Source organism: Dasypus novemcinctus, chromosome 4 (genome assembly GCF_030445035.2).
Source record: "Dasypus novemcinctus isolate mDasNov1 chromosome 4, mDasNov1.1.hap2, whole genome shotgun sequence".
NCBI classification, from domain to species: Eukaryota; Metazoa; Chordata; class Mammalia; order Cingulata; family Dasypodidae; genus Dasypus; species Dasypus novemcinctus.
The window spans coordinates 77515080-77530249 of record NC_080676.1 but is presented as its reverse complement, the minus strand read 5'-3'; the positions used below and the strand labels follow the sequence as shown (position 1 = coordinate 77530249).

General features: G+C 52.9%; 1 protein-coding gene across 7 annotated transcripts in view; it reads right to left on the bottom strand.

Annotated features, from left to right (window-relative positions):
- Window positions 1-649: 649 nt before the first annotated feature.
- The window catches only part of SEMA5B (semaphorin 5B), a 133073-nt gene continuing 118552 nt past the window's right edge, over window positions 650-15170 (bottom strand). For 6 of the 7 annotated variants that reach the window (XM_058295682.1, XM_071214743.1, XM_058295684.2 and 3 more), the window contains 11 exons: window positions 7129-7246; window positions 6805-6986; window positions 5626-5769; window positions 4881-5028; window positions 4505-4730; window positions 4142-4360; window positions 3490-3660; window positions 3245-3394; window positions 2649-2693; window positions 1989-2194; window positions 650-1735 (listed from right to left, as the gene is read on the bottom strand). In XM_058295682.1, coding sequence (XP_058151665.1) covers window positions 1577-1735; window positions 1989-2194; window positions 2649-2693; window positions 3245-3394; window positions 3490-3660; window positions 4142-4360; window positions 4505-4730; window positions 4881-5028; window positions 5626-5769; window positions 6805-6986; window positions 7129-7246 — 1768 coding nt within the window. In that variant the 3' untranslated portion in view covers window positions 650-1576. Of the gene's footprint in view, window positions 1736-1988; window positions 2195-2648; window positions 2694-3244; window positions 3395-3489; window positions 3661-4141; window positions 4361-4504; window positions 5029-5625; window positions 5770-6804; window positions 6987-7128; window positions 7247-15170 lie in introns of all 7 variants that reach the window. The other variant, XM_071214741.1, reaches the window with a different exon arrangement.

The window sequence follows — 15170 nt, the reverse complement described above, 5'->3', positions numbered from 1 at the left end:
ACCACTAGAGGCTGCAAGCTTTTATAGCCTGACCTATAATTAGATTTTGCTGGGAATCCTATGAGAATTTATCCAGCGAATTAAGTTGGGAAATTGCTCTCTAAATTTAACATGTCCATCAATTCCACCCAAAATGGTAGCATTGAATAGGTGGTCTGAAGTATTTGAGATTTTTTTTTTCAATCCAGAATAAACTATATTGGGCTTCCCTCCACCTCAGAGGTTTATTCATTTCTCAGTCGATTTCGTTTTTATTAACTCAGTATTGTAAATACCTCATAGAATAACCCTCATCAGTTCTCCCCTGCTAGACTCACATATGGACATTTCCACCCTGGAACTGGAGCTGTTGCCTGGCAGGGCTAACAAAGGAACAGGCAGAAATCTCCCATTCCATTGCCTTCTGTGTATCTTGTGTCTTATAAATTTGTATATCCCCAAACTCTTTTCCAAAAAATGGTTTAGGGCATTGTGTTTGTGTGTGTGTGTGTGTGTGTACATACACCCACAAATGGAAAGACAGCCACTATTAAAGTCGAACTCAGGTCATTTCCGCCACCCCAAGAAGACCATCTGCTACCCCAGGGCACTGCTCTGACTGAATATATCTTGCCAAGAGGAGCCCACACACATACACACAAAGACAAAGTTACATTTGGAGACTGGATATCATCTTTAATTAATAATGCCACAGCCCAACACCTTTTCGATGCTGTAGCAGATGGTGATTGTGTGTGTGTGTATGTTCCTGAACAGATGAGGGGCCAGCAGACTCCCAAGCAAGTCTCAGCCAACAACTCTGTAGAGCAGCACCTGGAAGACAGTCTCCAGAGTCATACAGATATTGGACTCCTGCCTCCTAGAGTCTCGAGCTTCCCTTTCTCCTTGGGCCACCTTTCGTGCATTCTGAAGAAGGTAAGGCTGAAGCCTGGGTGAGCCCCAATTAAAGAGCTTCTCAGCAAACATCAGCTGCCAGTTTCCAAGTCCTCACTGTCTCTGACCGGAGGGGTGTCCCTGGGCAAAGTGCAGACTGCTTGGCAGAAGTGGACAACCTGGGCAGACCTTTGTCCCCTACGTCACACTGGGGCAGCACCATGATGGCCCAGCCCTGGGCAGAGAATCCAGAGGTACTGGGACCATTGGATTAGTTCCTTTCCATGTAGCCCAGGCCCTTCTTGGGGCCAGCCAGAGAGGGGTATTGGCTCGTGATGGCCACAGGAAGTCAGTTCCAACACCAATCTCAAAAGCTTGCCCTCCTGCCATCTCCACTCTCCAATTCCTCACATGCCCAGGAGGTCCGCTGCCCAGACATGGCAGGGGAGTGGGTTTGCATGATGTTGGGTCACAGGAGGCCATGAGAGACCTGGGCTGAGCTGAAACTGCAGGCTGATGCCAGCCTGAAGCCAGTCCTCTCCCCCATGGTCACCGCCAGCCAGAACTCTTTGAAGCCAGGTGGGACCCACACTAGGTTCTTGACCTAGGGTGGAGGGAGAAAACCAAACTGGCTCCACTGTCCCGTCTTCACCTGCCCTGTGCCTTAGGAAGGCAAGGAGCTCAAGTCCCCAGGGTATTGGTATCAGCTGTTGGGGAAACACCGTTGTCCAGGGGAGGGCTCGGGCCGGAAGCTGTGCTTGTTCAGGGGGCTGGGGTAGTAAGTGGTCGTGTACACGTTGGTCTGCTGCAGTGGGTAGAAGTTGGCTCTGTCGTCGGGGATCAGGTTGTTCTTGTTCAGGGTCTGTGGGAGGAGGGAAGCACAGAGGAAGGAGTGAGGGGAGAGGTGGGGCAAGGGGCCAGGCCAAGGAGTCCAGAAGCCAGGCAGTGAGGCGACATTCTGCCAGCCGATACAGCGCTCCACTCACACCTCCGCGCTCCCGCCCGCGTGCCCGCCCAGCTGTGCCCAACTGCAGGTCAGAACCGTTGTCCCCTTCGCCCAGCCCTCCGGCCTGCCCTTTGCTCCTTGGCCAGGCTGGAGGTCAAAGGGCTCCCACCTTGAACTCCATGGGTGTGTACTTCTCGTTCTTGGGGGTGCCCCCACCCTTATAGTGCAGGTGGTTGGGGGTGGCGGGATGGACGAGTGTGGACTCCTGGGACTGGCGCTGGCAGTGCTGGCAAGATAGGTATACCGCCAAGGTCAGGAGCCCGGAGCCCAGGAAGCAGGAGACACCCGTGGCTACCAGGTGGATGAGACTGAACCCTGGGAGACGAGAGGCAGTTGGTGAGGAGTGGTTCACTGCGAGAAGGAGCTCCCTAGGGGCTTTCGGGATAGGAAAAGCAAAATCAACAATAAGAGGCTCTGCGACGGAAGGGAAAGGGCTTTGACACCAGAGCCAGAGGAAACAGAGAGGCTGGGTAGCCTTTCACGGGGAACTCTCTCACAAGACAGAGATGGCAACCTGAGGGTCCGGAGTCAGGTTACCCGCCCTTGGCTATGGACTTTATGACCGCCTCCCAGGTGGGGGGCATGGACAGAACTGCCCTGGCCACCCCCCTACACACCCTCAGCTTCAAAGCAGTGGAAGGACCCCAAATAAGGATTGGTTGTCAGGAACAGGAGGTGGGGAGAATCCAGTTTCCTTGGGGTGGGAGGGCATCCTCCTTGAGGAGGAGGAGAAGGAAGGTGTCATGAGGCGGGGACCGGTTCCTCTTACCTCCACAGGCGGTGGCCTCCTCCACACTGGAGGCAGGCAGGATCACTGCAAGAAGACAAGCCAGGAGGGGTTAGGGCGAGAGGAGAGGAGAGGGTTCCCTCCGGGGCAGAGTGTCTCTGGGAGCACCCCTGCATCAGCACTGAGCTGTGGGACTGGACCTGGGGCCTTCACTCCCCTTTGCCTCCTCAGGGGTTCTTAACCAGGGGTCCACAGACCAAAGATTTCAGGGGGTCCGCAAGCTTGAATTGAAAAAAATCAATTTATTTTCTCTAACCACCGATGCTGAGTGTCTTAAATAAAACTACTTTCCACTACATTCTAAGAAGAGGTCCGTGGTTTTCACCTGACTAGCAAAGGGGCCCGTGGAAGAAAACAAGGTTAACAGCCCTGCTCTGCTCAGACCCCACCTCTAAGAAGGGTTAGCGCCTTCGCTGGATGAGGAGCGGCAAGAGGCCCCAGCGCGTGTGTGGAGGTAAGGACCTGAGCTCTCTCTTGGCATTTCCCACCCTGCCCCTCAACCCTAGGCTTCAGAAGGGAAGGAGGCTGGGGGCTCAGAGCGCAAAGGGATGGTGGGAAGGTGCTGCAAGAGGACCTACCGGGAATCTCGCTGTAGGAGCAGGGGCGGCTCTGGCTGCTGTTTCCAGGACAGGAGCTGGGCCCCGGGACCAGCTCCTCACATCGCCGGCTGCGGCCCTGGGCACCGTCCTCAGTGCACGCGCTCCACTCGGACCATGGCGACCAGCCTTCTGTGGGTTGTAGGTTGGGAGCAGGTTAGGACTCCCAGCTGGGCGGTCAGGGGGCTTCCTGGTGCTCCTGGTCCCGGGCTGGACACACCTATTACCTGGGCAGGCCTGGGTAGCACACAGCGCCTCCTCCGTGTGCAGCCCGAGACAGATGTCCTCACCAGGGGAGGGTGCTGGGCTGGTGCAGGAGCGTGTGCGTTGATAGTGGCCCCCACCGCAGGAGGCAGAGCACGGGGACCACGGGGTCCAGCAGGACCAGGCGCCGCGCACTGCAAGGGGGCGGGGTGTGTGAATGGGGTGCAGGCAGGGCCCCAGACAGTCTTGAACTCCATCCCAGGGTAGGCCTCTCTGCCTTGGGCCACACTGGCCTCAACACTCCCACCCCTACTGCCCACTGATAGGAAGTGTGCCCGACCCTCAGAAGTAGCAGGGGAAATGCAGGGAGCTACCAGAGATCCCGGGAGGGAGAAAAGTCAACTGCACCTTAAAGTCAACCTCTTTACCTGGCTAACCCATTAGCCAGAGAGAAAAAAAGTGACAGCATGAGGGAAGTCCCTGCTCTAACAGAGGAGTGGCTGTGCTCATGCTCAGGGCAGAAATGCGCTCTGGGCCCCTTCTATAGAGCTGGCAACTGGGCAAGGGGGTTCCTGGGCTGAGGGTGGCCTGGGTCTTCTAGATGGATATCCCTGGGCGGGGGTCTTCCTAAGTAGGGGCTTCCCTGGGCCAAGGATTGCTTAGACAAAGTGTTACCTGGGCAAGCCTGGGGATTGCAGTCCTGGTACTCGGCGGCATCCCCCACGCAAGGCAGGCCCCCATTGCGCGGCTCCGGGTTCGTGCAAGTTCTCTTGCGGACGCGGAAGCCCAGCTCACAGTCCCGGGAGCAGGACGACCACTGGCCCCAGGCGGCCCAGCCGCCGCTCACCGTGTGCGGGGAGGCGCTCCCGCTGCGTAGGAGATCCTCCACCAGGGCTGCGGAGGGGCGCGGCCTCAGCCTGGAGCCCCACCCCGCCGCCCCGCAGGCCTCGCGCAGCTCCCAGACCGCCTGCGCTCCCGTCCCCCACCCCCTCGCTCTGGAGCCCGGTAGGGTGGTGGGCGGGAAGTCGCCGGCTGTACCGTCTGTGTCGCAGGCTCCTGAGCCGTCTGCGGGGCAGGTTCTCGTCTCCGACCTCCTCCTGCCAAACTGCAGCCCATGGGGGTCCGGCAGGGGCGCGCGGCACGTGAATCGGAAGCGCTGCTCCTGCCGAGCCCCGCCCTGCGTCACGTTCACGGGCAGCCACGGGGTCCACGGCGTGTTGCGCCGCACTTCCGGGCAGTTCTCGGGGTTGCACGTCTTGAACTCCTTTGGAGTGGGAGTAGGTGTTGTTTTATAAACCCGGTAGGCACAGTCCTTGCCCTGCGCCCCTCGCCGGCCCTTCCCTGCTCTCCAGCCTTGGCCCAAGGCTCTCGCACCCTCGAACCCTGCCCGCGCTCCGCACGCTCTGGCTCTCACCACGCCGCAGCCAGGGCAGGAGTTGCCATTCTCACAGGCTCGGCGCCGCGACTGCACGCCACCCCCACAGTTGTTGCTGCACTTGCTCCAGGAGCCCCAGGATGACCAAAAGATGGGCACTGGGCAAGGGGTGTTTTCATTGCAAAACCTGAAGGAGGTGATAGGCAGGATAGTGGGTACCCCTTTCCCTGGCAAGAGGTCACTAGAGACTAAAGAATAAGAGTCCAGTGGATGGGAAGAGGACTTGACTCAATGGATGGGGCCTCCGTCTACCACATGGGAGGTCCAAGGTTCAAGCCCCGGGCCTCCTTGACCCGTGTGGAGCTGGCCCATGCGCAGTGCTGATGCGCGCAAGGACTGCTCTGCCACACAGGGGTGTCCCCTGCGTAGGAGAGCCCCACGCGCAAGGAGTGCACCCCGTAAAGAGAGCCGCCCTGTGCGAAAGAAAGTTCAACCTGCCCAGGAATGGTGCCGCACACACGGAGAGCTGACACAACAAGATGATGCAACAAAAAGAGACACGGATTTCGGATTTCGGGTGCCACTGATAAGGATAGAAGTGGTCACAGAAGAACATGCAGCGAATGGACACAGCAGACAACTGGGGGGCCAGTGGGGGGGGGGGAGAAATAAATAAAAAATAATAAATCTTTAAAAAATAAAAGATTCCAGTGGATCACCTCAAGAATCCTCCATCTCAGGACAAGCCTGTTCTCAGAAGCCCCCAGGTCACGCCCTAGCTTACCTCTCCTCCCTGCTCTTGCCCACGCAGATGCGGCCCCCGTGGCGGGGAGCAGGGTTGCTGCAACTGCGCTGGCGGACCTGGAAGCCGATCCCACAGGACGTGCTGCACAAGGCCCACGACGACCACGGAGTCCACGCCCCGTTCCTGGTGGGGTTGCAGAGGGGACAGATGACCCTCTGAGCCCTAGCTTCTTAGTCTGCTTATGGGCAGATGGCTTTTGTGTTGTTAGGAAGTGTGTGACAGTGACAGAAAATAGTTCCTCACAAGGCTGTGTTAGGCAGACCTTTATGTTCCTTTGTTCATTCATTCTTTAAACATGTATTGGGAGCCTTCTAACACATATTAGGCTGTGCTCAATGCTCAGGGCACAGAGATAAGATGTGGCCCCTCTCTTAAGGGGCACAAGGACATGTGCTAGAGAAGATGGCCCCAGAAGATGCAACCTGACCAATTTTTTCACTCAAAACCCACACTCTCTCCCCTGCTCTATCACTGCACATATTTTGCTCCAACCTTAGATACTACTCACTCCTGACTCCAATTTTCAAATTGTGGCTCTACCACTTACTGGTAGAGTAACCCTGGGAAAGTTAGGGAAACCACACTCATCTGTGAAGTGGTGATAATGATTGTATTCCTACCCTGGAGGTGTGCTTGTGAGGATTAAAGTTGTATACATAAAAGGTTATCTGAGGAGTGCTAGTGTTCGCTGCATTATAACCACTGTGTTGAGACCCTGGTTTCCACGCAGTGTGCACACACTTTACATACAAATCCTATTTAACTCTCCCAACAACCTAGGGAGGTTGGTACTATTCCCCTCACCTAGAAAGGCTCAGAGTGGGCAGGTGCCTTGGCCAAGGTTGAGCCCTCAGACATTAGGAAACCAGGATTGGCAGCAGGTCCCTGTTTGGGGGACAGCAAAGCTTGAGGCTGAGGTCTGTCTGGGGGCCGATTGCCATGCCTGTCCAACCTTCCTCTTTGCATCGAGCTGCCACAAGGCAGAAACATCTCTCTTCCACTAGAGCAGCAACTCCCCCCAGGGCTCCTGTTTCCTGCCTCACACATTAGCCACCTGCCCCATCCCCTGCATGGCCCTGATGTGGTTTCTCACCCTCAGTGCAAGTCCCACCCCCAGTCTGAGGCAGCCACGGTGCAAGCCTCTGTGTGCTCACGTACCTGGAGCAGTTGGCGATGTGGATAGCTGGTCCTAGGCAGTCGCGGCCCCCACAGCGGGGTCGAGGGGAGTCGCAGGCTCTGGCCCGACACAGGCAAGAGCCTGAGTTGTCCCCATCTAAGTGCTCACAGGGTCGCCATGGCGACCATGGGCCAAAGCCTCCATCCCGTGTCACATTCCGCACCTGCAGACACACGTGGGGGGCAGGACCCCTGTTGCAGAAGAGCCAGGGAAAGTCCTCGCCGAGGACTCCGAGGATGTTGATGGGGAATCATGGCCTCGAATGGGGACAGAGGCCTGGGGGAGGGGCAAGAAAGGGTTCTCACAGGACACGCAGTGATGTTCTGGGTCCAGAGGCTCATGTTGGAGCTGTCCTCGAGCGTGCTGCAACGCTGCTGCTTCCCGTCCCAGCCGCAGTACGGGTCCCGTGCCCCCAGGCATGCCCTGCCAGACAGAGGTCCTGAGACCCAAGCCCACAGGCTCCCAGCCTCAGGTGGACACTCCCCCCGGACATCGCTCTCCCCATCCATGTGCCCTCAATAATAATAATAACCAAGGTCATTGAGCTTAATGTATGCTAGGCATCATGTTAAGCACTTTACAAGCACAAATTAATTTAGTACAGTAACCCAATGTGGTGGGTATGGTGATTATCCCCATGGTATAGATGAAGAAACTCTGAGAGCTGACCAAGGATTCAAACCTTCACCCTCGAGAGCCCACACACTTAACCAAGAGTGTACTGCCTTCCCCTAATCTGGGTACCACCACTCTGCTAGGCCACAGGAGCTGATGCAGTGAAGAGAAATCCACATGGGAGAATGCCTTCCCGTCAGACGCTCTAGATTATAGAGTCATAAAACATCGGAGATGGAAAGGAGCTTGACCATCATCTGTCCCAGTGGTTTTCAACCCTGACTACAGATGAGAATCACCCAAGGACCTTCTTAAAAATATGGATACCTGGGCCCACCCGAGTCAAGGATCTCTCAGAGCGCAGGGTGGCCTTCTAAAGCTCCCTGGGTGATTCCAATGGGAGCCAGTTTGAGAATCACTGGGATCAATAACACAACTTTTTCATAGTACAAAAGGAGGAAGCAGTCACAGAGAGGAGAGAAAAGGGGTTTCCCAAGAGCATACAAGTGGTTCGAGGCAGAGCTGGGGCCAGATTCCAGGAATCCCAATACCCAGGCAGGGCTTTTACCCTCAAGCTCCTGCCCCCCAGGAGGCTGGGTCTGGCTTTACACACTGTGAATGGGGAGTCATCCCTAAAAACACAGGTAGGGGACACCTGGACAGTCACCTGGGGCACCCACCCTGCTCATGCTGCTCAGTGGCAGGGACTACAGACCAGTGGTTTAGCATCATGAGAATTAGCACTGGCTGAGGGGGTCGTATCCCAAGTTTTACTTCCCTGGCTCTCGGGGCTAGTCCCTCAGCAATGACCCAGAAAGGGTGACAGCTCGCAGAGCAATGCATGTCCAACTGACTCCACTTCTATTCCTTTTTCCTTCTGATTTAGTCACTGTGTCCTTTAGGTTTTTTTGTTTTTGTTTTTGTTTTTTAATTATTTTTTTAAAAAATATTACATTAAAAAAATTAGAGGTCCCATTCAACCCCACCGCCCCCACCCCCCACTCCCCCCACAGCAACACTCTCTCCCATCATCATGACACATCCATTGCACCTGGTAAGTACATCTCTGAGCATCACTGCACCCCATAGTCAATGGTCCACATCATAGCCCAGACTCTCTCACGTTCCATCCAGTGGGCCCTGGGGGGATCTACAGTGTCCCGTAATTGTCCGTGAAGCACTATCCAGGACAACTCCACGTCCCGAAAACGCCTCCACATCTCATCTCTTCCTCCCATTCCCCGCACCCAGCAGCCACCATGGCCACCCTTCCCACGCCCATGCCACATTTTCTCTGTGGACATTGGATTGGTTGTGTCCATTGCACATCTATGTCAAGTGGGGGCTTGGATTCCACATGGATACTGGATGCACTCCTCCTGCTTTCAGTTTAGACACTCTAGGCTCCATGGTGTGGTGGTTGACCTTCTTCAACTCCATGTTAGCTGAGTGGGGTAAGTCCAATAAATCAGAGTGTAGGAGCTGAAGTCTGTTGAGGCTCTGGGCCTGGGCATCATATTGTCAGTCCAGAGATTCAAATCCCCCAAATATATCTCAAACCCCAGCACCAACTACAATTTCAGTAAAGTAGCATGGGAGTCTTGTGAAAAGAGATCCCCTCTGAGTTCAGTTCCATCACACAGAAACACCAGCTCCAAAGAAGGGCCATCTGACATGGCAGTGAACCCCATCTGCCATGACCATAGAACTTGTGGGTCTCTTTATCCCTCATAAGAACCAATACCTGGGGTTGTATCTACTTTATCTGTCTCTTAGACTCTGCTCAGTTGTGCATAAGGGCATTCCTTCTGACAAACCTCCAGACTCTTTTTTAGAGACTCGTAGCCTTATAAACTCATTTCTCCTTTCCATTTCCCCCTTACGTTAGGTCAAACAGCATTTTGAAGTCATGTTATTATATGTAGACAGGGATATTCTGCTGATCCGCATTGAACCTTTAATTCAAGGTCATTTTCTAGTTGCATCTTCAGCTGGTATGTGGTAGTGATCCCTCAGTGCCAGGGAGGCTCATCCCCGGGTGTCATGTCCCACGCTAGGGGGAATGCACTGCATCTACATGCTGAGTTTGGCTTTGAGAGTGGCCACATTTGAGTAACATGAAGGCTGTCAGGAGGAAACTCCCAGGCACAATGCTACTCTAGGCCTTGTTCTTATTGCAGGTGTATAGGCTCACAAGCATAGCCATTAGTATCAGGAGCCCACTGTTGGGCCCTCCTTCCTTCCTGGTTCTTACCGTTGCACCTGGGGGACTGCCGCTGCTCCCCCGGGACCATGACAGAGACCCCCCAGCCAGGAACCCAGTACCCCCCCAGCTGTTGTTTTTAATTGTTTCCACTATGAGTATATCTAAACATTACCATGTACCCTGGACATATGCCCTGTATAACTCCCTGTCAACCATATATAGCCTGTCAATAACGTCCCATATCAGTATTCCTCTCCCGCCATTGTTGAACCACTCTGTGATCCAAAACTTCCTGTAAAGTGAGTCCCAACATAATGTCAGTTTCCCTTACTAGTAAAATGGAATATAGTGATGAGTTTAAAGGTTAGACTAGAGTACATATTGATTTGGAAAAATTTCTACATCCTATCTTTTTCTTTTTTTTTTTTCTAATTATTGAGCTTCTCTTCACAAGAATCTTAGATCACAGTAATTCATATATACAATATACGGTACTCCCACAGATCCACCATAAAACCTTTTCCCTTCCACAGCAATAATCTTTTAACTTATTCATATCATATTTCCTGAAACTGATGTACATATTCCGAAACAATAGCTTACAAACAAGGTGACATCTGTGCTTACAATGTGGTCCATACTTTAGGATGTACAGTTTTCTAAATTTTACCAGTTGGACCTCAAGGGGTCTACAGGAAATGATCGAATCAGGATTTGCTGTCCATTGCTAAGTAAAGAGAACAGTAGATCTTGGGGCCTGAATGAGGGTTCCTCCAAAACCTAAAGAGCCCACGCCAATTCCAGGGGATCCCCTGGACTCCTTCTGCCCAAGTTCCCCAATCCCTAGGCGAGGCCCTGGCTTCTCTGCAGCAGCAGAGCTAGGGAGAGTCTAGAGAGAGCAGTGAGGGTAGGAGTGGGGGCAGGGGTTTACAATTTCAGACACTACTGAGGTTAGAAAACAGGAGACGCTTGGGCTGAGGGAGGGACTCGACTGCAAGGAGGATGGAAGAGATTGGTGTTGGGGGGGGTCACCCCTTTATGTGAGTTTGCAGAGGAATCATCTATTGGCCAAAGGGGATCTCAGTACATACTAGAGGCTGCTGAGGGCTAAAAGGACACACAAAAGAGCCAGGGGATTACAGCTGTTTGTGTCTCCAGAATGAAATTTCTTTTCTCTCTTGAAGCTTCAGGGAGAGTCACCTGTCATGTGAGTTCTTTATTTTCAAGGAGTTCAACAGGCCTCAGAGAGAAAAGGGGTTATATGAGAGACCCTCAAAGGAGAGGATACAGCTCCTCTTATTGCTGAGGAAGGTGAAGAAGACGGTGTTGTCTCCTTCCCAAGTGTCATCGACCATGACCCCTTCTAAGGGAGGTGATGCCGGGAGCCTGAGTGAGTGAGTAAGCACACACTGGTGGAACTGGGAATCCAGCACTCTCATCTGTTTCCTCTTTATTCAATAAAGGGCAATTTGTGTGAATAGTACAATATAAGTGTGCTCATATTTTCACCTGGGATCAGTGGTTTGATGGGAGGAGGGCTCTTTCACTGACAGAATCCATCAAACTGGACATCTTGGGAATAAATACAATACACGTGCAGAAGTAATCCTAGCAGCCTGGGGTTTGGAGACTCTGCTCACTGGCTGACATTTGGACCAGGCAGACTGCAAAATTCAACCAATCAGGACTCAGTAAAGCCTGCTATGTAATGGTTGTTTTTTTTTGTTGTTGTTGTTGTTGTTTTTGCTTTTAGATGCTATAGGCAGTTGATGTAGCCCTTTATGAGTAACATTGATCAACAGGGGAAAAAAAAGAATTAGCCTTTACTAGTGATTAATAATAATCATAAATAAGATTCTATGCACCAAAATCTGACATCTGCCAGCAGAGAAAATGGATGAGCAGAAAATTTGTATCGGTGTATCAACAAGACAAAAGCAGATGATTCTGGAGGAATGCAATTTGCCTTATGCTGTTTTTTTCATCGGGGGTCTAGCTAGTTCTAGAGTAGTAGCTCCCAATCCTGATGATATATTAGAATCTCCTGGAGTTGTTTGTTTTTTAAGTCCGAAAAAGCAAAACCAAAAAATCTGCCTATATATCAAGGTCTTTTTGGACTAGCGTAGGCTCAGGCATTGGAATCTTTCAAAAACTCCTGAGCAATTTTCCTGTATGGCCATGGCTGAGAACCACTGTTTCAAGGCCATTTTGGTCAGAGTTCCCAAGCCAAGAAACGAAGGACCTAGTCTTTCCAATCCATGACAGAATAGTAGGAGGGCTGAGAAACGCTGGCCCCAGCCTCTCCCAGTTTTCCTCACCCTCCCAGCCTCTCCCACAATCAAGTCCCAGAGAAGAAACAGGAGACCAAATTCTCCAGAGAAAGGCCTGTCCTGACCTGCCTCAGGGGGTGTGGCTGAGCCTCCCCCGGGGCAAGTGCCTGAGCTCTCTTGCACAGCTAACCGGGATAACTGTACTTTCCAGCGCAGGGGATTCACCTTCGCTGCTTTTGGCTAAAATCCACTTCAAAGCCAAAGGGAATGTTCTTAAGGAAATTAAAGCTCCAGACAGGAGCGGCCTTTAGGAAAGGGTCGCATTTTAGAATTCTTTTCATAATTGGGCCATGAGACCTATAATATATTGCCATGTCTTTTTCACTGCAGTGTCTCAAGCAGCCATTACAAAAGGGAACAGGTTTGTGCCGTGGGCTCAGAGGCAGGACAGAGATGGATGGTGGAAGCTGTAAGCAGGCGGATTCCAGGCTCAGGGAGCAAGTCTCTCCCTGGGAGCTGTGGCCATTACTTAGGCAGCAGGGCCCTGCCAGGGAGGGAGATTGGGAGGAGATACCCTCTGAGCCACCTTCCAAGGCTCTGAAGGAGAATGAGCCTTCCCCACAGTTACCGGAGGATCTGGGAGTGAGCAGGGTAGAGCCCCATGTCTCCACCCCTCGCCACCGCCAGCCTGCTAAGGGCAGCGAAGGGCATGCTAGAAGACGGAAGGGCGGCTCATGTAGAAAGCACCTGCTTTGTCGACCCAGCTATGCCCCATCCCCTCCCTCCTCTCATGAGCTCTAGTCTCTCTCTGGCCAGGCCAGGGGCCTGGTCATACCCCATGGGGCTGAGTTTCATCTGAATGGGGGGAAGAGGTTGGAGACACACCCCTGGATCCTGGCCAGAGGAGGCAGCCTCTGCTTAACCAGCCTCATCCTGCCAGCTTTTGAGGGAATAGGTAGAAAAGCATGAAATGTTGCTGCTGGGACACAGTAAAACCCGGTGACAGGATGCCCCATGAAAAAGCCAATTCTGATGTAATGTGTTTGGCAGTTTATCCCAGACTCCCAGAGCTCACCTCCTAATGGCTGCCTGGGCTGGCTCGAGTCATTTTACTAACCTGGCAATTATGTGACCCTACATTTTACACTTTTTGGATTCCACCTATAGCTTTATGGAAGGGTTTCACTGTACATGTCAGGTGCTTCTATCCCAAACTCAGGATGGCAAATAGGACTAAAGCATCACTATCCCTCTTTCTACCTTGCTGCTCCACACTATGCAACCTCCCTGCCCCCTCTTTCTAGCTTGCTGCTCCACACTACCTCCCAGCCCCCTCTCTGCAGAACTGTGTGAGTGGGGAAATGTCCTGGCATCTTTCCTTCCTCTCATCCCCCTGCAGAGCCCATTACTTCAAAGCTGGCCTAGAGCCCCACGAGCTCACCCTGCCATGGCCACCAGCCTGCCTCACAACAGCCCTGCCTCCACTGTGACTGATCTTTGTAAAACACCCTTTGCATCCTTTCCACACTGCCTGTCATTCCATTCCCCTGCTCAGAAGCCATCCAGTGCTGCAGCCACGAGATTGGAGTCAAAAGCCTCAATCCACTTTCCAGTGCCACTCGCCGTCCCTCCCCTGCACCACCCTCCTCTCAGACCAAATAACCAGTCGACTGCAGGATCAATCATGTGCAGAAGGCCATTTTGTGCCTTGGCCTGGGCAGGGCCTGTGGTGGAGTCTAGAAAAGCCTGGGCCATTGTTGTATTTGCCTTCAAGGATTTGCAGTCTCTTGGAGAACAAGGCACATGTGGAAAGTTTAATAACAATGCAAAGGGCAAAGAGGAACCCAAGAGGAAATGCTGTCAATAAGTAGCCTGTGATTCCTTGCCTAGCACAGCTCTCATCATCCAAGGGGGCAGATTCTGAGACCCTGGAGAGCCTAGAACCGCCTCTTCTGATCTGCAGGCCTAGGTATTTCATGAATATCATTCCCAGTCTTTCCAAGGACTCTGCCTAAATTGAACAGAATGTGTTCCATCTCGGTTTCTCCATTTTCCTCACGAGAAAGCCAGAACTCAAAGGTTAAGTGACTTGCTCCAGGCCGTACAGCTAGCAGATGGTGGAGCTGCAAGGGAAACCAAGGGTGTCTGATTTCACTACTGAGACCTTCCTGCTACATGCCCTCTCTCTTCCCACAGGTACCCCATAGGCTAAGATTTCTCTCCCCAACCTCGGGCACGAGAGCTTTGAAGGAAATGACTGTATCCTGGGCCTGTCACATCTTTCCGAGAGCCCTGTGACATGCCCCCAACGTGATAGGGCTTTGTCCGTGTTTGGTGCTTGGATGGTGGAGCCCCGTGCTGGGCTGAGGGAGCTGCAGCGTCTGCCCACCTCCCTCCCCTCCACAGCTGCACACCAGGACGCCCTGCCTCCTCCCCTGCCCGCCAGACCTCACTCACCCAGCTCCCAGCAGACACCACAGGGGCTGGCGAACAGCCCCCTGGCAGCAGTGTCATCATTTGTCACCTAAATGTTGAGGACAGATGGACCAGCCAGGGACCTGCCTTGAAAAGGCCAGGGGAGCCCGTGTGGCTGTGGCTGTGCTGTGCTAGCTAGAGCCAGGTTTTGCTTATTACACAAATGAGGGGGGGACACCTAGGGGAACCTTGAATGGCAGGTTATATTTCCGTTTAGCTTTGGGATAGGCTTTTGTTCCTGTCTCCTTTAAATACCAGTGGCACTGATGACAAAATGTGAATCCTCATGAAGCTATGGTATTCAGGGTTGACCCCAGAAGCAACTGGGAAGCGAGTGCAACTTCTCCACGTGATTGCTCATCCTCCGACCCACCCACGCAAGCCCTCTCTGCCTCTTCTAAGAAAGAAGAGGAGCAAGATTTGGGGGCCGACTCAAGCATTATCCTCTAGCTGTCCCCACATCCGGGTAATAGGTGTTGCTGTTTCAAAGACAAAGGACTCTCTTTGAACTGAAGAGACTGGGAATAAATCAAGTGGGCTAGGGATGGTGGACAGGCCCTAACTTCGCAACAGGATTGACATCAGGAATAACACATCCTCCCCCCAGGCACTGATGAGTGCTTTATGCAGCTTATCCCAATTAACCCTCACTAAAACCCTGCGAGATATTTCACGAGGAACCATGAGTTCAGAGAGGTTAAGTGACTTGCCCAAAGTCATAAAACTGAAGCCTGCCAGGATGTGACCCAGGTCTGCCTGACTCCAAAGTCCTATCTCTTAA